This window comes from Haliotis asinina, chromosome 6 (assembly GCF_037392515.1).
Source record: "Haliotis asinina isolate JCU_RB_2024 chromosome 6, JCU_Hal_asi_v2, whole genome shotgun sequence".
Taxonomy (NCBI): Eukaryota; Metazoa; Mollusca; class Gastropoda; order Lepetellida; family Haliotidae; genus Haliotis; species Haliotis asinina.
In genome coordinates this window covers 46,151,882-46,174,018 of record NC_090285.1, presented here as the reverse complement: position 1 = coordinate 46,174,018, position 22,137 = coordinate 46,151,882, and the positions used below count along the sequence as shown (strand labels likewise).

The following is a 22,137-nucleotide window of genomic DNA, read 5'->3' as shown; positions in this document are numbered from 1 at the left end:
ACCCAGAACCATAATCAGAGTGAACTGGGACTCACGATTGTAAGTTTACCTTGAGGCCAAGGGACGTAACTCTGTACAACGATTTGCGGAACAATTTACATGGTGACATGCCCATAATCCCTATCCTGCCTTTTTTCAGGTCCTGTTTCAGTTCTGTCACAAGAGAATTAACAAACATATTTCTTCAAGAGTAAATGTCGTTTTACGCCTCGGCTGAACCAATACTATGGTAGGAGACACCAGAAAGGGGTATAGTTTTACTCGGCACTCGGCAATATTCCAGGGGATGTCAAAAAGCAGTGAGCCTAACTGTACTCTCGATGTCCAATGTAAAGTTACCATTAGATTCTGGAGGTATCATTAGCAAAACCATGTCCCAAGTTTCACATATGTGGGTAATGGGGTTCTCTGGATAAGAAAATGCTGAAAGGACCTTATGAAATTTAAGTTATCTTGAGCGCACGAGTAAGTATGTTGAGTGCACAAATTAATATATTGAGCGCTCAAGTTAGTTATCTTCAGAGAACAATCATGACATAGTATTGTTAGTACGTCACTTGAAGCGGATTCTGAGGTGCATGTCCCTGTTTCGCACCAGATACCAGATTTGCCCTCAGACTTCATTGCACACAAAATGGTTATCGCTGCATGCATAAAAGTGTATCCAATGCGGTTTATTCATGAAACATGATACTGTACGGTCGTTTCTGAGAATGTTAGACCCGGATGGTGTTGAAGGTGGTATTTTAGTAATAAATATAGTCTGAATGTCATAGCTCCAAGCTGTATTTAGAGTTGGCTCCCCTCGCAACTCGAACCACTGATAATGCGGTTTCGCCCTGCAAGTGCTAAAGGATCAAATAAATGAGGACGGTTTTATGTGATATTTCCGCCATATAGCTGGAATATTGCTGAGTGCGGCATAAAACTAAACTCACTCACTTATATGATATTTCACAGAATTAAACTGCCATTGTACCCACGTTAAGAAACAGTTACTGATACCTGCAAACAAAGACTGCATACTATAGTTCCATGAAACTCCTTCTCCTTTCAAAACACCAGACATCATTTTCACAACTGAGCATAACACTCAGTGTTTACATTTTCCATGTTCATGTAATACATAATTAAGGCCTAGCACAAAACGAGTTATTCAAACCTTACGGGTTTTTTTCATAATACTTTGTACCTATATTACAAGTCAGTAAAACAACTTACTATTCATACCTGCAATAGAATTGTACTCATTTTTATGTTTTCCTGTTATAACATCACACATACCCGAGCTTGCTTCATGTAATAAAGTAAACAGTCGTGACATCAGTTACAAAGAATAGTACTGACAAGCATAAAGTCGATGACCTTTTATAGACTTTGTTAACAGTTAACTCAGACTTTGCTTCGTTTAAAATTTTCCAAAAAAGATATACATTTGTACATTTTAGCCAGCAATCATGCAAACACACGTTCCATTAATGCCACTAAATGCTCAACACGAAGTTGAGCGCTCAAAATGAAGGATAAAATATCAAAGTAAATGAGGAAAAGAAATAAAACAAATAAAACATATAAACAGCTGCATTTATATATTATTTATATTTATATCAATGTCGTGGTGAGGCTCACAACATTTTGACATCCCCTTGTTTATGGATGTAAATAATCGCGTCAGGACCAGACAAACCAGTGATCACCAGCATGAGCATCGATCTACATGTCGGATGCTGAACACACAAACTGGACCAATATATTTTGTCATAATCATGTTATTAGCATGTTGTTAATTGTTGCATTAGTACTCATCGTGGCAGAGAAACTCATTTTAAAGGCGCAAATATTGTTTTTGGTTAAATTTGGACATCAAGTCCAATAGGACATCAAGACCTTTATAAGATCACTATCCAACTGCATACATCAATGTTTCTACATGCCTACCTGCATCTGATGCCACTTTCAAGATAGAATCATGTTACATCTGTTACACATCACACTGAGGTCAATTAAACTCGTTCAGTTTCGAAAATAGATCACATCACATGTTAGTGATGAGAATGAGGTTCGGGACAAGTATGATTGAAACAATACCTATTTCTTAATGGAAACATAAACATGCTAAGAATATGATGCTACAGAGGATTTGATTTATCTCTCCTACGGTGTATAGTCGAAATGTTTAATCTGGTTTTTAATCCGAAATTTGATTTGAAGTAATAACCGAACTCGTCTACGTAACATATCACATGTTTTTCTGCTTATGAAATAGTTCCTGGGAGCTCTCATATTACCAACCTGTCATGCAATTTCTAAGACAGGGAAAATTAAATTCTTCTCAGTATGTTGTGAGTTTCAAGCCATGCTAACTCAGTGGTGATAATTTGAATGTTGTTTCTGAAACTGATTTCGCATTTGATCTGGATACAGGAGAAATGCAATTTGCTTGGGAAGCTTCAATAAATACACTATTGTGTTCAAACCTTAAACAATGGAATTGTCAAGCCTCAAACTGTTGGTCCCCACCCAGTTACCTACGTATTTTGCGTATTTGGCATCCAAGGCGACACTGCTTGTCGTAAGAGGCGACTAACGGGATCGGGTGGAAAGACTTGCTGACTTGGGTGACACATGTCATCGGTTCCCAATTGTGCAGATCGATGCTCATGTTGTTGATCAGTGGATTGTCTGGTCCGTGCTCGATTATTTACAGACCACCGCCACATAGCTGGAACATTGCTGAGTGCGGCGTAAAACTAAACCCACTCACTCACTCACTTTGACATCCACTGCCATATGGACGTAATATTGCTGAGTGCGGCGTTAAACAACATGTCTTAGCATACAGTTTAAGATTTGCCCGATCAGTGTACATAACCTGCCTTTCCAATAAAAGGCATGACCCTGACCTAAATACGAACCGTCTCTATTGATCATGCCTTCAATATATGAGTGGCCACTTAATTCAAATTATGATTCAAATCTAATGTAGGGCTTATATTGTTATTACGTCTCTAATATGTGTCCAAGGCTTGTTGAATGTCTTTATAGCTGACCATGGTTCGGCGTCCGGGTACCATGAGGGCACCCTCAACGAGTGACGGGGAAGTTCCGAAAGAATAGGAAGGAGAGATCGGAGCTTGAGGTGACTGTTGAGGGGTAAACAGCTTTTCTTTTTTCCTTTTCTACCATCGATTAATTTCCACTATCAAACACTCTACAATTAAATTTCTACCATGACTTCAGTAAATACTGGACTGTGATTGGTTAATCAAAGTCATTCAGAGGTATATAATCACGTTATATACCTCTGATTTTCCATCACTTTATCGATTTGTTTAAAATCTTTATAAAATGAATGAGTATGGTAGAATGGAGATAAACGAAAGTCAGACGTATATAACGAAGTTATACTAGCTAGCTAAATTGTGTATATATGATTTGATTTTCCAACACAGTATGTTTATCTCCTAATTCATCGATGGTTCGATGTATCGTACAGCCCCGTTCATTATAATTTTTTTTCTTAGGAACGTCTCGCTCGGCAATTTTACATCTGTCCATTCTGTCAGACATTCCACCAAATTGCCACAGTAAGGGCACAATTAAGATAAGATGACATGAATCGACAAAGTCAACGAGTCTGACCACCCGATCCCATCTATCCCCTTCTGCGATATGCATGGGTCGCTGATGACAGGTTTAGCTTTAATATTCACGAGGCCGAAACGAAGCATGCAAACAAACCCATATAATTGTGTTATCCGATAAAGAAACAGGACGAAACAATATGGCACGTTTTAGATAAAATATTAAAATAATTTCCTTACTTTACACTAGTAAGTTTCGGGAGTTTGCAACAGCCGATGAGCCAACAGTTTGTGTCGCCCCTGGCGGTCACCGATAGTTGCAATGAGGAGAGAGTAGCGGGGGAAGGGACATAACTCTGTACAACGTTGGCGACATTCGTCAAGCTACTATCGAGTGGTCGGAAATCAACTGGTTTACAATACAGTATCATATGACCAACTGAAGCTGATACTGATTTTTTTAATGTTTGGTTTCAAAGCTGTATAACGAAACCGCCATATATATTACTGTAAACAACATGTGCATCATGGAAACAGAAGACACGCAGTAATCCCACCCGTGTCAGTCAGATGCCAACATCTGGATCTTGACACTGTAGAAGTAGACATTTCAAGATCAAATTGCAAGTCTAAAGTGAGTAAAAAGGCGATTATTAAGGAACACACATGCAAGTACGCACGCTTACACGCGCGCGATCGCGCACATTCAGTTGGGTGGAACAAATTTATCTGAGTACTGCTTTTGGATCCAACTATAGTCTCTGTTCTCTTTTGAGAACTTAATTATAAATACATCATGTTAACATCAGTTCTAAGTAACTGATATTTACCGTTAATATTATTAAGACTTTGGACTTTGAGTTTCATACAAAGTGATAGGAATTCGTAAGTATCAAATATAGTCTTACGACAGTAACATTGTCTTAAGATAATATCGGGTTTTCAATGCACGAGGGTAGGAACGGCACAGCGTAGACACGTGTAAATTAATTTGTGTCACAAAACAACTATGAAATCCTCCTGCTAACTATTGTCACGGGCTATGTATATATTTCATTGACCAGTTCAGGCTGGGTCCTTTTGAAGACATGTGTTGCTCTGTTTAGATCGGTCCCCGTAAAACAATAACTATCATCCCTATCTAGCTACTCGAGTTTCGTTAAACGTTGGGGGCAGTGGGGTAGCCTAGTGGTTGAAACGTTCGTCTGTCACGCCGAAGACCCCGGTTCGATTCCCAACATGGGTACAATATGGGAAGCCCATTTCTGGTGTCCATAGCCTTGATACATCTGAAATATTGTTTAAAGCGGCGTTAAACCACACCCACTCACATAAACGTCACATTAAACATTATATCAGCTAAGTCACAAGGTCTGTGCGGCAAAAAGCCCAAAGTGCTGAAGGTCTCAGCGCTGACAAACCTTTAAACATAATCAAGGGGGGCATTGGTGAATAAAAAGGAACAATGCAACGACGTAGGAGTAGATCTTGATATTTTTCGAAATTCCCCCGATTATTTAACTGGGGAAAATATTCAATTGTCTGTTGAGTAATAGAACATTTCGTTTTGAGTGTCGAACTCAGACAGTGCATGCGGACGACCAACATGATACTAAACAAAGATGCCGATTAGTACGTTAGAGTTACGTCCCTTGGACTGTTTACGAAATGCGTGCACATGTGTACGGGATACTCTTCCAGTTGATTTCGGCTAGATTCGTGTGAGTATCGTATTATGTACGCGATGCAATACAGATGAGTGGTTCGTAAACAAAATACTTTCACGTGTCGTGTGAGGAATCACCAAATATGAGGTCGCTTCGCGAAATTTGCGTGTTCAGTTTTGATATTGATTTACCTTTGAGAAGACCCCCGCGAATGATGTATGCATCGAAGATATTTGTGGACGATTCCACTAATCTGAGCTGCTGTAAAGCGTTAATATATATCTTGCCTTGACAATATATTGTTTTATGTAACCCTAGCCAAAATAGTTCAATTTAAACCAAAGTTATGTTTGATTTTTTCAGAACTTTTCTTAACACTAGATCTAAGTAGATTTAAGTCATGACATTGCAGGATAGACACTGTACAATATATAGAAAAACAAATAACAGCCCAGAGCTGTGAAGTGATTGACAGTTGAATGTAGATGAGAAGGAACATGTAAGGAAGCATTAAGTTAAACATCAGTGCAAACGGGAGCCCCCTCATTTCAGTGAAGATCAGGTTAGAAATGATCTTCATCAACACAAGCTTGTCACATGAGGCGACCAACACGATCAGGTGGTCAGACTCACTGTTTTTGTTACTGGTTATTGTATTTCAGGTGCATAGATTGATGCTCATGGCGTAAATCACTTGATTGTAGTATTGGGAATTGTTTGAATTCTCATGATCGATCACTAGATTTTCAAAACAATCGATCATCAATTAATGATTGATCATAAAATTAGTGCTTGACGTCTAGGGAAACATATTTGTTAAAGATGATATGTTACAAGCCTGTTATAAGTCTTGGCTTTGGCTGTTACGGGTCACATGCAGCTGTGTGAGCCAATATGGGATCTCCCTGTTATGTGCCTGCATGCTTGCCTTGATTATTAAATAGTGACTTACATGACCTGAGATGGATACACATGCCGTGATATAAGTATTTAATGTGTAAAATTCACATCGAAAACATGTTAATACTTACTGGCGTACATCACACAAAATGTAGGTACGTATTAACCAATCGTGATCAATCACAGATATTATGATCAATTCCTTGACTACTACTTACTTTCGATCGATCATCCATGAAATCGATTAATTGGAATACCACTCCTGGATTGTCTGGTCCAGACTTTCACAGATTGCTGTCAGATAGCGGGAATATTCCTGAGTGTGGTATTAGGCAATAAACAAAACAAAGCATATTTGAATTGATTTGTCCAGTATTTTATGGATACTTCAGTTACTTCAATTTAGTCAATGTGGATTTAAGATATTTAAGCAGTATATATATTGAAATATACATATACACTTAATCAATCCATTTTAATAATTGCATTGGGTACTGCTGCATACATTGTTTTTTTCATGACAAACAGTTTTGTTAAGAATTAGTGTTTGAAGCACCTGTAAAATAAGCACTTCATTGTAAGTTCAGTCTTGCTTGGCTTGCAGTAACCAGTAACAGGCTGATAATGAGATATATTCGCTGACCCTGCTACAGTAGTTCTTGCATCCTGTTTGATTACTTATGCTACATAAAACAACTTGGTAAAGCTCCAAGCAGAATTTTCGGACCCAGAGGACCACTCTACATAGACAATACTTTTACAGTATTAGAAATTGTGAATATTTGTAATATCATGATTATCATGACTGCCATGTCACTAATATGTGTCATGTATGTTAGATTTGAATTACTGCTCTATGGAATAAATAAAAGCTAGAAACAAAGAGTCACATTACAGCACTCCCTCATTTAGGCACCACATGACTTTGGCCCTACTGTGCCTCCCTCGTTCTTGTACATATATGTACATGCAATCATGTCATGCAATACATTACAACTTTAGCATATGCAACACCATAGATGAAATACTATGTACTATGTTTCTAATTAATAATGAGCTAATTACACACTGGGTTTTGGAAGGTTGGAAGGTTGCTCAAAAGTACTGTTGGGTGTGGTAGGCTGCCAAGAATAAATGAGTCTTTCATTTTGATTTGAAAGTACTCAGTTGCTCTTCTGATGTAGAGACAGTGGTAGCTTGTTCCATAAAGATGGACTACCAGATTGAAAGGACCCATCCCCAGGTGTCTTTGCCTGACCAACAACTGACTTTGACATATGTTGTGTTGATGATCTGAGGTTCCTTGGCAGCTGATATTCATGCACAAGATCAGACAGGTATACTGGGGCTCTTCCATGGAAGGATTTGAACATTAATACACTGTATAAGCATTTTTTACTGGATATGTTCTTTGATGTGCAGCCAGTGTTATGCCATCAGAACAGGATTGACATGTTCTGACCTCTTAGTTTGTGTCAGGACTCGTGCAGCAGAGGTCTGGACCTTCTGTAGCTTCATCAGGAGGCATTCTGGGAGTCTTAGGAGCAGGGCATTCAGTAATCCAGTCAAGATGTAACATATGCTTGAATCAGCGTTGCTGCCATTTCCTTGGTGATGTATTTCCTTATCATAACATTAATATTTATTTCAGGTAACATCCATCATGGCCTGCCCCCCTCCAGATCCTAGTTTCATACTGAGAGGTGCAAGCAGTCCTATCACCAGCCTGGCCTTCTCCACACCGCAGACTCTCTACAGTGGCACCCTTGATGGGAAGGTGTTGCAGTGGAGTTTAGACACAAGACGTGTTCAGTCCAAGGTTGATGGTCACGCTGGTCACACTGTCCTGTGGGTGTGTCCCTTGTCGGAGGAGTGTCTGCTGAGTCAGGGGAGAGATGGTTTTGTCAAGTCTTGGCAGTATCAAGATGGGTCCTTATCAAACACAGGTGACGATATTTGTTTCTAAAACTAGTTTAGTTTGTTCACTGGTGTGCACTGAAAGTATATCTGGTCAGTTCAATCTAAACAAAAACAACAGAGGTGACTGTGCATTCTATTGTTCTAAGATGTCCACACCAAATTTACAATAAATTAAAACGTAAAGCAACCTTGCTGTGGACACAGTTTTGTTTCAAAATTAAATTGACAGACGTGCACCTTTCAGTTGCTTTATATTTCAGAGTAAGATAATTTTGTATTTTCATGGCTGTAACTTTGACTTTGAAATTAGTGGCAGTGCTCTTTTCCTGCAGCTGAGTAAAACTTTAATACCATTCAATTATTCTTCACCAAACTTGGCTCATAGATAAGTCTGGTTGTAAACTGGTACATTTTGGTAGTTTCGGATTTCAGAATGTAATATTTTTCTGTTTTCATGGCAGCAGCTTTGACTTTGACTGAAATTGATGTTAGTGCTTTTTTACGGAGCAGAACTTTAAAACCTTTGAGTGCTCTTTTTCCACTTTGTGGAACCAACTGTGAGGTTTTTGCAGAATTTTTGTTAAAAAAATGAAAAAGTCGCTTAATAAGAAACTATCATTTAAATATTGACATGGTTCACTGTTTGTTACTAGGTAGGGGTGTAGAGAAAGCGACAGCCAGGTGTTCGAGAATCACGTGCACAAGTGCCAACAAAATAATTTATTCATTAACCTGTACTGTGCTATTTCTTTCAAGCACACCCAGCTGTCCCTTTCTCTACACTCCTTCCTTTGTAACAGATAGTGAACTGTTTCAATATTGTAATCATAGATTGTTCAACATTTTTGTTTATTTTTAGGGCAAACATTCTGCAAATATCTCAATGAGTTGGCATGATCTTTTAATTATTACAGTTTATGAAACTCCGAACAAAAAGCAAGGAAGCCCATAGGGCTGATAACTATTAAATGCAGCCGGCCCTGCTAACATGTAACCAGCCCTGTATTAAACGTAGGAAATTGAGACATGGTGTTGAAATTAAATAATTGATAAATTACTTGTAGTTAGGTAAACTTAAACATGTGCAAGAGCAAAGTTAACAAAACCATGACTTGGTGCTCACTGTTAATTCATTTAGTGTCACTGCCATCTGAATCATAAAAAAGCAGAAAAGAACGACATTACTTTTTAGCTGAAAGGATTCTCTACAGCAGTCACATTTAATGTAAGGTAAATGGGTATGTTGATCTGTGGAAGTTATGGTTTGATTGATTGACTATACAGACATCATCTGGCTACCACATTTGTAAATAATTTCCAAAATATTTCCCATTGTCAGTGATATGGTCAAATATATAGCCTTGGAAAATGTATTGGCGCACAGGGCCAGCTATAAAATATGGCTGTAAGCCCGCCATGTAACTAAGCAATGGAGTGCCTTGCAGACACTATTCCGTACACTGATTATTATCAGCATTTCATTGAGTACTTTATGTTTATTAGCTTTTGAGTTCGATTGCAATTCATTGGTCCACTTTTGAGCCAGACAGACTATAGTTCCATCCAAAGAGTTACCCGGTATGTAAGTGCTTTAGACCTTTATGTTAGATTTGTCATCTGTAAGGAATTTGATTAAATACACTGCAGGATTAAGTAATATAATGTAGGAAGTAATCAGTTATGTTCAGCTGTAATACTAAAGTGCAACTCCGTTATTTCGGGGTTAGAAGCAGTGTGTGCATTTTATATGAAGTGACTAAATGGTTTGGATTGTCAGGGTTGTGATTTGGGTCATCATACCCGGACAGTGGGATGTAGCTCATGACAATAGGCACTGATTTGTCAAGGTCAGACATAATACTTTACAGGGTGCACTGTAGTGTTAAGCAACTCTCAGAACTCACATTGGATTGATTACTAACTATATCACAGTGTTCGTATTAACTCAGAAACTTGCGTTTTGTGTGGCAAAAATATGTAAACATGTTTGGTGTGCATGTTCTGGACACATGGTGATCTACTTAAAAAAGCAAGACATTTTGAAATGATTAAGGATTGTAAGGAAAATTTTACATGCAAAAGATCTGGGCTACATATTTATGGCTTTATTTCTGCAAGCACTCTTACAAAACCTATCATTGAAATAATATGTTAGTTTCATACACAAATTGTTTAGCTTGTTATATGAAAGTATTTGACAATTAATAATGCTCTGATACACTATTTTCCAGGCCATATGCGATGTGCTTCAATGGGATTTTGTGGAAGTAGCATGGTCCTCCTCAACAACTCACAACTCATCACTACACCCAGTGAAGTTACTTCACAGGTGGACATCTACGACATCCATACCAAGCACCGTGTGATGTCTCTCAAACCTGACTGCAGCAGCCAGAAGGTCGGCATATGCATGTCAATCAAAACTGCTAGCCAATCAGAAGGAAACCAAATTTTGATAGGATATGAAAATGGAAGTATAACTCTATGGGATTTACGGACACAGAAATGCATCAGTACTTTAGATAAACTACATCTAGACTCAGTCATGTGCATGGGTTTCTCAGCAAATTCTAGGAAAGGTATTTCTGGTTCTGTGGACAAGAAGTTGGTCTGGTGGACCATTGGTGCTGAGAACCATCTTGAGAAGACTGGTGAACTGGAAATAACCAACCCAGGTCTCAATGACATAGCTGTGCGAGGTGATGATAAGATAGTTGCCTGTGCAGGATGGGACACTAATATTCGTCTGTTCAGCTGGAAGAAGTTGAAGCCTCTGGCTGTTCTGTCTTATCACCGTGACAGTGCTCAATGTCTTGCATTCTCACAGGACAATCTGTTAGCCTGTGGTTCTAAAGATCAACTGATCTCAGTGTGGAATATTTACAGATGAGGGAGTGATTTTTAGTGTGATTTTTCTGTGAAGTTTGGCACATGTATAGCTGGTCACAAATCAGATGAACTTATGCAACAATGGTTGTGAGAGATTGGAGGTGATGTTCGGCCGCTTGATCCCTGAGTTTTAAGAGCTTCATTCCTGCCTCACGGTGAGTGTTCATGTGGCATAGCTGTGGTGTCCACTGTTCAAAATATACCTCCTTCACACATCTATGAAGATGTACCTGGTAGGAAAGGATGTAACTGAACACTTCAAACACCTTTTTGGTTGGATATTTCTCAGGGCGCTGAGCCAGACTAATGAGAATACTACATTGACTGGGTGCACTTCAAGCATGTTATCGCGTATGAAGATCTGCATTAGAAATGGTCTTCAGCGACCCATGCTTGTAAGAGATGACTTATGGAATCAGGTGGTCAGGCTCACTGACGTTGCTGGCACTTGTCATTGTATCCCAACTGCGTAGATGCATGCTCATAATGTTAATCACTGGATTGTCTGGTTTAGACTTGATTGTTTACAGACTGCCTTCAAAGAGCTGGAATATTCTGGAGTGCAGCATTAAACAACAAACCAATCGATGAAGTATATCTGGCAAGGAAATAATGTAATACATATGGAAAGTTATTATTCATGCCACCTTGAAACTATCAGACAAAGGTAGACAGATAACACAAGGCCAGATATGGAGTGTATCTTGTGACTTGTTTCGTACAGTGTGTACACATCAGACAAAGATACCATGAGCGTGTGTGACTTTATATAGAGAAACATCTCGTGGCAGTGTCAATTGTGATGTCACAGGACATTTTCTTTCTGTGACATCATGACATCTCAGCTTACTGCCGGTGAGGAATCGGTGGTGGTAGTGGCGGCTTAGTTTTGCCGTGTCTATCTCAACCTAGATTGAGCAGCTCTCGGGATTGAAAATGTAATAAGCCATGTTAGAATTACATGTATAGTGAAAACATAATGGTGGTGACACATTGTTGTTAGTTCATACTAACAGTGTAAGGGTGTGTGGACAGTGTGGAGTCACTGTAAAGTTGTGTAAAAAGTTGTACTAATGTGACAACCCTCGTCAAATAAAAAGAGATTATTATGTACCAAAACAAAATGTGTTTTTGTCTTATTTTGAAATATGTCGTCTCTCCCAGGGGAGAGTCAGGGTACTGAAATATTGGGGTGATAAATAGGGAAAAGATCACACTGCTCTGAGGGAGGTAAACAATAAGAACGTTTAATACAAACCTCCAACTGCGGGTGTTAAGTACACAGATTCATATACACACGTAACTTAGCACAAGGGAGCTGTGGCAGAATGTCAAATTTATGGTGTTAAGACAGTGAGAGGGAATAACATAGCTGTCCTCAGTATGTCTCGGTGTTCCGCTCCTGGGTGGAGCTGACGGTACTCCTGCAAAATGAATATGGTCTGGTCAGTGTATCCCTGTTCAGTCAAGAGGTTGTCGACTGTCAGATTAGTTCTGTGGCTCTGTCATATATGCCTAGAGCAGTCATCATTGCGACTGTAGTTTTTATTACAGATCCTGCAAACGTGGAACGCATTGCCATGTTTGCTCTGGGCATGGATGGTACCGGCATCCTTTTGGGTGAAATGTGCGGAGCAGACCTGGCATTGTGGTGTTTGTGGTCTATGTTTGGGCTAAGGCGATAGCTGGTTATGACGTCACAGTGTATGACATACCAACAGTCTGTGTGTATGTTGCTTATGGTGGCCCTGGGTGTTCTAATGCATCACGAGTTGGTAACATTGCAGGGAACAGATGGTGCCTGCACCGGGATAGTGAGGTGATAATCCATTAGGATCGTGGCTGACTCTATTTCACCTTGGAAGTATTGCAGTTTTACATTGCAGATCCACCTGAGAGGAAAGACCAGTGACAAAATTGTAAGAGTTTACCTCTTGGATGAAACTCAAGGGCAAGCTATGGTGTACACCCAAAGGATAAACCTGCAATTCCAAAAGATTCTGATGCTTATGAATTCATTATGGAGTGAACAGTATTCAGCCATGTTTCTGGACAGTCATTTTACTGCACCTTTCCTCGATCTTTTATCATATTAAACAGGGGTTCAAAAATCCCATTGCCTGACACCCAAGACAATTCAGTTTTCATTTTGTTCAATCAAATAATTGTATTTTACTTGTCCATGGGCTACTAGAAAATTTCCTCTTATGGTTTCAAACTGCAAGTAAACTTGAATATCATTTCACGTCTGCTCAAAATGTAGCTCATAGATTTCACAAAAATATTAAAGTAGAGTTGTCTTTCTTTGCTATTTATCACTCTTGATTATGTCATAAATCAGTGCAAGTGGAAAATGTCTCAGGACAGGTTACTTACTGCAAGTCACTTGTCTGGTGACTTTTAAATATAAATTTGAACCCTTGTATTAAAGTTCAGTTCCACGTTTCACAGAAGTAAGAAAACTGACAGAAGAACTCAGTTACATAGCACCCAGTGACAAACCATGAGTTTATATACTTGACAAAGTGTTTGTGGACGTACAATCGTCCCGTTAGGTCCAATTATTGTACTAGAGGTATGATAAATAACAATAGCATCTCAAAGTTACCTTAAATTGTATTACACAATGCCATTTAGAAAGTGGTCAAATGTTACATGTAATTGTTACATACATTGTTAGAGTAACAGAGTTCGGTGGTCACTGACTGAGAAATGGAAATGCATTGCAATCTATCCTGTACACCAATCTCTTTGAAAATACAAATTTAAATTATACTCCTCTGTTGCTTTCACAACGAAAACAAGACCTATTTTTTATACACATTCTTCAGACAAAGGGGCCAATGCACACCTCTGTTACTTTGTATTATTGCACAGTAATGTCATTCAACAATTTTGTTTAGTTCTTTGAATACACTGATTGTGTAATAAATAGATCACGAAACTCATGATTGTTAATAATGGAAAATAATAGTAAACTTTCACTCTTTAATAAATCAAAATGTTTAAAAATAATTCAATGGAATATTTTCTAAATTCAACACTCCCTCGTCTTGTAAATATGTTGTAGGATTACACTTTCTCAGTTAAGCACAGATTAGGACTACAGTATTTTGGTTTGATTCATTGAAAATCAAATCTAACACCTTAATTTCGATGTTAGATAACCGTTATCACTATTTCGATTTGACAATTGAATACCTGTTGAAATTATTTCCTCACAGCTATTGTGTTAAGGCCACGTTGACAACGCCTTCAATCAGATACGAAGACAAACTATTGTGTTAGGGCCATGTTGACAGCTAAGTTACATCAGATATGAAGACACACTATTGTGTTAAGGCCATGTTGACAACTAAGTTACATCAGATACGTAGTTACACCATTGTGTTAAGGCCATGTTGACAACTAAGTTACATCAGATACGTAGTTACACCATTGTGTTAAGGACATGTTTACAACTAAGTTACATCAGATACAAAGACACACTGTTGTGTTAAGGCCATGTTGACAACTAAGTTACATCAGATACGTAGTTACACCATTGTGTTAAGGCCATGTTTACAACTAAATTACATCAGATACAAAGACACACTGTTGTGTTAAGGCCATGTTGACAACTAAGTTACATCAGATACAAAGACACACTGTTGTGTTAAGGCCATGTTGACAACTAAGTTACATCAGATACGTAGTTACACCATTGTGTTAAGGACATGTTTACAACTAAGTTACATCAGATACAAAGACACACTGTTGTGTTAAGGCCATGTTGACAACTAAGTTACATCAGATACGTAGTTACACCATTGTGTTAAGGACATGTTTACAACTAAATTACATCAGATACAAAGACACACTGTTGTGTTAAGGCCATGTTGACAACTAAGTTACATCAGATACGTAGTTACACCATTGTGTTAAGGACATGTTTACAACTAAATTACATCAGATACAAAGACACACTGTTGTGTTAAGGCCATGTTGACAACTAAGTTACATCAGATACGTAGTTACACCATTGTGTTAAGGACATGTTTACAACTAAATTACATCAGATACAAAGACACACTGTTGTGTTAAGGCCATGTTGACAACCACCTTATATCGGATATGAAGACACTGTTGTGTTAAGGCCATGTTGACAACCACCTTACATCAGATACGGAGACACATTATTGTGTTTTAAGGCCATGTTGACAACCACCTTACGTCGGATATGAAGACACATTATTGTGTTAAAGCCTTGTTGACACCCACCTTACATCAGATACGAAGACACACTGTTGTGTTAAGGACATGTTGACAACACCTTCAATCAGATACGAAGACACACTATTGTGTAAAGGCCATGTTGACAACCACCTTACATCAGATATGAAGACACATTATTGTGTTAAGGCTATGTTGACACCCACCTTCAATCAGATACGAAGACACACTGTTGTGTTAAGGACATGTTGACAACACCTTCAATCAGATACGAAGACACACTATTGTGTAAAGGCCATGTTGACAACCACCTTACATCAGATATAAAGACACTATTACGTAAAGGCTGTGTTGACATCTTTAAGATGTACACCAACAGCTGATAATGTTCTTGAAGACACAATGTTGTTTCAAAGCATGTTAGATCCTCCATCAATACTGTTCACAACAATAACACAATCAGATCAGCCAATAGCCATCAGCTTTTGCCTTTCAATGCAGCAAACTTCATTAATGCCTGTTTGATGGCTGGTGTGGGAAATTTGATGACAGACGACTTGCCCACACTTCTGTATGTGACAGTGGCAGAGACTGCAGGAACTTTTGCTGAAAAAGAACAAATACTAATAAAGGTGCCATCACTGGTGTTTCTTTTGTCAAAGCTGGACAAGGATGAAGTGGACTTCTTCACAATTACTCATGTCTTTTTACTCCTAAAGAAACATTGATTAAGAATACATTACCAATGATCTGGCCCTGTGTCACTGTCCTATTCACACCTTCTGGTAGTGAGGAAGAACCAGCTCTCTGTGAGGAAGGACCAGCTCTCTGTGAGGAAGAACCAGTTCTTGGTGAGGAAGAACCATCTGTCTGTGAGGAAGAAGCAGTGCCATGTGAAGAACCAACAGCTGCTGTGGCAGATCCAGCTGTCTGTGATTGAGGTGGTGCTGGCTCTGTGACCTCCAGCTTTCCTTCCAGCACTAGAAGAACTGTCCGCTGTTCTGAATAATTTTACATGACATATTATGAAGATTTCACTAATGACAAATCCTTGTATGTTTGTTGTACACTAAGAGTGAGTGAGTCCAGTTTAACACCACTTTTAGCAACATTCCAACAATATCAATGTGGTGACACTGGAAATGGTCTTCACAAATTGTACCCACATGGGAAATTCGAACCTGGATCTTCGTGATTATGAGCAAACACTTTAGCCACTAACCTACTGCCACATCCGCACACCCCCATGCTGGTGTATACTTGACACAAGACAAGAAGTGCGGCACGCTAGATGCAGGACCTGATTGAGTCCTGTTGGGTGTAGGCCATCTCCCCATCAGCATGATCCAGCACAGATATGGATATACTAGATAGAGGTCTTGAGACTCCAGTATGTACCAGAAACAAGACAGCAGGTGCAACACACTAGATACAGGACCTACTTGAATCGTGTTGGGTGTAGGCCATCTCCCTATCAGCAAGACTCAGGACTTGAGACTCCAACACCAGATGCTGCAGGAGGGCCAGAGTAGAGTTCTTGAACAGGGAGGAGTTGGACAGGAACTGGAAGATCACCTGACGAGAGGGGAAGGAGAAATCCATTTTCTTGGTCATAAGCCTGACAAATAATGGATAAAACATTGTGGTTGAGAGATTTGTCAGTGGAAGACAGGTGACCAACAGCACATCGAAGACATGCAAGACTGAACACTAAGACACTTCTAACACTTCTTGAACAAGTCCCCAGGAAGTCTGACCATCAAGCAAAGATGTCTCAACTTGCACACAGTACTTGTTCCTAAGTGTAGATCTGAACATACACTATTACACACATCCTATATTCCAGTGTAACAATATTCTTCCTGATTTTCATTTTTCTGCAAACATCAGTGACCCCTGAGAAATATTTTATCATGAACATTTTCAGATGCTGTGGATCTTGATTGATACCTCATACTGCATGGCGTCCTGGTGTAAGTCTGTCAGGTTCTCCTGATGTTGAACAAAGCTCTCCCACAACGCTGTCCTCCTGTCCCAGAGTGCTCTGGTGTCTGTGCTGTCCTGGGCAGTAAGTAGAAATTGTCTTTGAGTGATGCTCAACCTCCTGCATGCTTGAGAGTGAAGCACTACATGCGAAGGCTATGAATACACAATGCCTGTGATAAAGTTGCCACATGTAACATACAGATTCTAGTACTTTCCTCTTGAGGATGTCCCCTTTGGGAGGCACTTCATCACCAGCACACAAAGTTAGCCATCTAACCCACTTAGCCACTACTGCTTCCACAAAATGGTCTAGATAACTTAATTATACAGACCTCAGCACTGACAGAGTGGGTTTGATTGCTGACATTGTGCTGATTGTGTTCTTTCTATTTTAGGTATGTTATTCTAAGAGACTGATTATAATATGTGATATATTAAAGAGTCTGTCAGTACCCTGAGAAGGAGACACACCACCCACCTGCTCCAGACATTCTGTCAGATGCTGCAGCGAGATTGACACCACCTGGCACTGTGTCACTGTCATCACATTCAGTACACTTGTCTTCTTTACAAATAAACCTGAAAACAAATGGCATCACTACCCATAGAAGAGTTCATGTATTTCCATGTACAGATTGCCTGTTTACCACATTCCTCAATACTAAACATTCTCAATGCTGCATATCAGGACAGTTTCTCTTCACAACAGCTATTAAAGAAACCCACTCAAACAAGTGGGTGCAACAGAGTAGCCTTTTGATTAAAGCATTCACTCAAGGTGTAGGTGTGATTAAATGTGCGCAATTCCTTTTCTGCTGTTCTTTGCAATGATATGGAATACTGCCAAAAGCCACAAAAAATTTTCTCAGTCATTCAATACACATGTTTGTGAAAAGACGTTTGCTCTAAAAAGACTGACCCACCTGCCTCCCCTATGACAATGGGGTATTTCTCTGCTGTTGTTTCTACCCTGACTCCAGATTTCCCTGAGATGACAGCCCTGGTGACAAAACATTTGCATCACATCTTCTGTTCCTGATTGCTTTAAGTTAAGATAAGTGCATGGCGTCCTTGTCTTCAGGCGGGCATACTCATCACTTGGTATGGACAAAATATTACTTTTTGTCAAAATATAAAACATCTAAAATATTTCAGAACCACATCAACTAACCTCTAAATGAGACAATACCTTCAATGGACAGGATAAGGATACTGAGGAGGTGTCAACAGCACATCCTGCTTTGAAGAAAGATGAGATATCTAACACTTACCCCACTTCACCAGAATGTGAATTCTATGGAGGATGTCCTATATAGGTTATGTCGGATGTGGATGTCCAAAACATTCCATGCCACTCTTGGAGAAAAGTATAATGGTGAGAGTTTGGAGGGCTTAGGGGATGAAGGATTTGGGGGGGACTTACCTACCTACAGGAGGATGTGGGGCATATTGGATAAGTTTCAGCAGCATCTCTCCCAGGAGAAAGATGAGAGGTTCACAGACTTACCTCCCCCTGAGCAGGATGTGAAGAACATTGAATGGGTCTCCCACACAGGTGATGAAGGATGCACGAGGATACAGAATAATGCTGTCAGATGACAATGACAGGATCAGGTATTTCAGTGAAGCTTCAGGCCAGCCTTCAAACAGTGGTACCTGGAAAAACAAACAAATCTTCCTTCAGGTGAACAGGTATGGATAATAGGACAATGTTTATGCTGATTTCAAATGAGCCTGTTATTATAGAAGGGCTTCATTGCATACATGCTTGATTCAGAAATTCGTCATGATTTCAACCATGAATGTAAAGCGTTTATGAAGCATCAGAGCATGTGCTGTCTTGGCTTCAAATGATTTATTGACCATTGAATTCTAAAGATATTGAAACTCCTCAGCTGACTTCTGGCACAGTCACTGACCTCTTGAAGTGACAACAGCAGTGTTCTCCTGTAGATTCTGCCCGAGTCCAAGTGGGTGGATGTAGGGATGTATTTCTTGGCCACAAACCAGTTGATAATGTCCACTGCTCTCCTGCTGTCTGGCAGAAGCTGCCTCACACTCTCCACATCCAACACCAGACATTCACACCTGCAGAAAGCATGTGGTTATACAATACCAGACATTCACACCTGCAGAGAGCATGTGGTCATATAATGCCATGCAATCACACCTGCAGATAACATGTGCTTATATAACACCTGACATTCACACCTGCAGGCAACATGTGCTTATGTAACACCTGACATTCACACCTGCAGGCAACATGTGCTTATATAACACCCGATATTCACACCTGCAGACAGCATGTTTTTATGTCCCACCAGATATTCACACCTGCAGGCATACGTGCTTATATAATACTAGACATTCACAAATATAACAGTCACTCAATCACAGGGGAGACAATCGCAACAACTTACAAACTATCAGATCTGACCCTGGCAGTCACAGGAAGCTTGTACAATGTTGACACCTCACCAAAGAATTCACCAGCAGGTAAAGTTGCAATGATGTCCTCCCCATCCTCAGTAACCACGGCAACAGTTCCCTCCATTATGAAGTAGATGCCAGAACTGTCATCCCCTAATGTCAGGAGGTTGGACATTGGATGTTACTCAGGCATAATGACCTCACATACCACTGGTCTGAGGTTCACATCAGCACTCTAGTAGTTTAAGTACAGGGCTTTGAGCCATACAGCAGTGATATTACTAATAATCAACATCAGATATGTCATCATATGATACAAATTATGACATCATAGCAGGTGTTTTGGGGGGTGGGGTTGCGTGTTCTGGCAGAAACCTTTTATGTGTGCTTCGTTTAGCATTTCTTGACAATGTCCCAGTACTTTAATCAGGTCTTTTGCCTAAAGCACGAAAACAATAACTACCTAGATTTTGGGTGAGGTTTCCATGCTCACTGACCTTCTAAATACTGCTGCCGCACATTCTCCAAATATGTGCATAGACGGTAGATATGATATAATAGTAATCTTTAAGACTGAAACAGAAACTGTCACCTTTCATCAAGATATCCTGCCCCGGCTGAAACACCTGTGGGGTGACCTGCATCATGACCCTCCTAAAGGCGCGGCTGATGGAAGTCTCCCCGGGGTTGGAGGAAAACACCAGGAGCTGCACCAGGCTCTTATGTAGCAACTAGCAGGGAACAATGTACGATAATGTATTATCTTTTGCTACTGAAACATATTTTTCTGCAGTGATTGTTACAAAGGAAATTTTTGGAGTCAGTCTATGGAGTCAAGAATGATAAGACATACTTATATATACACACATGGTTTGGGTCCAAAATTTTAGGTCAGTGGGTTTAGAAAGTATAAATAATTATCATAGTAAGTCACTAGCCTGAAATTTAAATGTAGAAACTAAACGAAAGACTACAAAAATAGAAGAGAAATAAATATTGATGGCATGACAAGGGTTTTATTATTAAGCTTCTAATCTGATGAACACTGTTATCAGGCCATAATCTTGCATGATCTAAACGTGTATTATTACTTAACAAACCTGAGAAAGTAATATATTTACAAAAATGACCCCATGAATGCTTAGGAACCAGTTGGGCCAGTGACAGATCTTCACTGGTCCAACTGGATTTTAACTAGCCATGAGCTAGCGGGCCAACATCCTCGATATCTCCACCTTATATGCTCTGATAAGCCTCAACTATACCCTGGATGCATCTGCAGGTCGGCCCGATAATTTTATTACCATTTTATTTTCATCCAATCAGGTGTCTACACTGGCAAGTTCAGGGAACCAATCACAACTCACTTTTGCTTTTTAAATTATCTAATCAATTAAACTTGGCTACACAAACCATGCACAGATGTTCTGAAGGAGGTAGAAGGAGTTCCTGCATGTATGTATTTTTAAGCTTTGGACCTATCAATTTTTCCATATGATTTCCCCAAAATCGGAGTCGCACTGTGAACCAACCTTCGCAGCAGTGACTGCTATATATATATCTTTGTTGACATTGGCAAGCTTGGTTGTAATGGTGGCTTAGCTGATACTGTATACTACTGTATACGTTGTGTTATTGACGGAATAAAACTGGCATAAAACCAACACCACTCAAACAAATATTTTACTTATTTTATTGGTTGTGTTCTTATCATTTCACCTACTTCAGTCATCAAACTATTAAACAAGTACAAAGAAAACTTTTGCCTCATAAGACAATTAAAATGTGCAATTTTTGCATGAAGTCCTCTCTGCTCCATGTGGCCCTTCTAACAAGATGATGTGGCTATCCTCCTGTTCCTGCAAAATGATGCATAAATTAAATGTACTCCAGATATTTAATGCTGGACAAGATTGTAGCCTGTTTCATAATACTGAATGAGTTTGGTTTTACACGCCTCATAGCTGAGTGTTCCAGCAACATCAAAGTGGGGTACCCTGAAATGGGCCTCACACATGACGAGACAACGCTGTAACCAGTAGGCTACCCCACCACGCCCTGTTTCATAACAGGTGGTTAAGGTAAGGTAGCTATCAAAAAACAAAGCTAATATTTTCAATACATGATTGAATCATTTCCATATCTCACCTCCATGTGATGTGCTGAGAACCTGGATGTGACCAACAGCTCTGTGTCCACATCAGGCATGGGTTTGGTCTGTTTCTGGCCCATCTCATCAGTCTGAATCAAACACTGGGTGCTTGTATACCATATACCATGGAACATGACAATCATTCAGATGCACTCACTATTCAAACACAATGACAATTTATATCACCACTATTCAAATACCATTAGTGTTCAAATACAATCACTGTTCAAATACCATTAATGTTCAAATACAATCACTGTTCAAATATCATTAATGTTCAAATACAATCACTGTTCAAATACCATTAATGTTCAAATACAATCACTGTTCAAATACCATTGATGTTCAAATACAACCACTGTTCAAATACCATTAATGTTCAAATACAATCACTATT

At 39.4% G+C, this 22,137-nt stretch overlaps 2 protein-coding genes across 2 annotated transcripts; one reads left to right on the top strand and one right to left on the bottom strand.

Moving 5' to 3' along the window:
* Window positions 1-5,223: 5,223 nt before the first annotated feature.
* On the top strand, window positions 5,224-12,084 carry LOC137286812 (guanine nucleotide-binding protein subunit beta-like protein 1). The gene is made up of 3 exons (XM_067818815.1): window positions 5,224-5,305; window positions 7,803-8,097; window positions 10,303-12,084. Exons 2-3 carry the CDS (start codon window positions 7,815-7,817, stop codon window positions 10,959-10,961), a joined length of 942 nt encoding a protein of 313 aa, XP_067674916.1. The 5' UTR covers window positions 5,224-5,305; window positions 7,803-7,814; the 3' UTR covers window positions 10,962-12,084.
* A 3,566-nt stretch (window positions 12,085-15,650) lies between these two features.
* Window positions 15,651-21,820, bottom strand: LOC137288081 (uncharacterized). The gene is made up of 11 exons (XM_067820456.1): window positions 21,737-21,820; window positions 20,181-20,319; window positions 19,579-19,741; window positions 19,078-19,246; window positions 18,666-18,814; window positions 18,082-18,158; window positions 17,637-17,737; window positions 17,123-17,233; window positions 16,615-16,747; window positions 15,916-16,173; window positions 15,651-15,778 (listed from the first exon to the last, which is right to left on the bottom strand). Exons 1-11 carry the CDS (start codon window positions 21,818-21,820, stop codon window positions 15,651-15,653), a joined length of 1,512 nt encoding a protein of 503 aa, XP_067676557.1.
* Window positions 21,821-22,137: the final 317 nt, after the last annotated feature.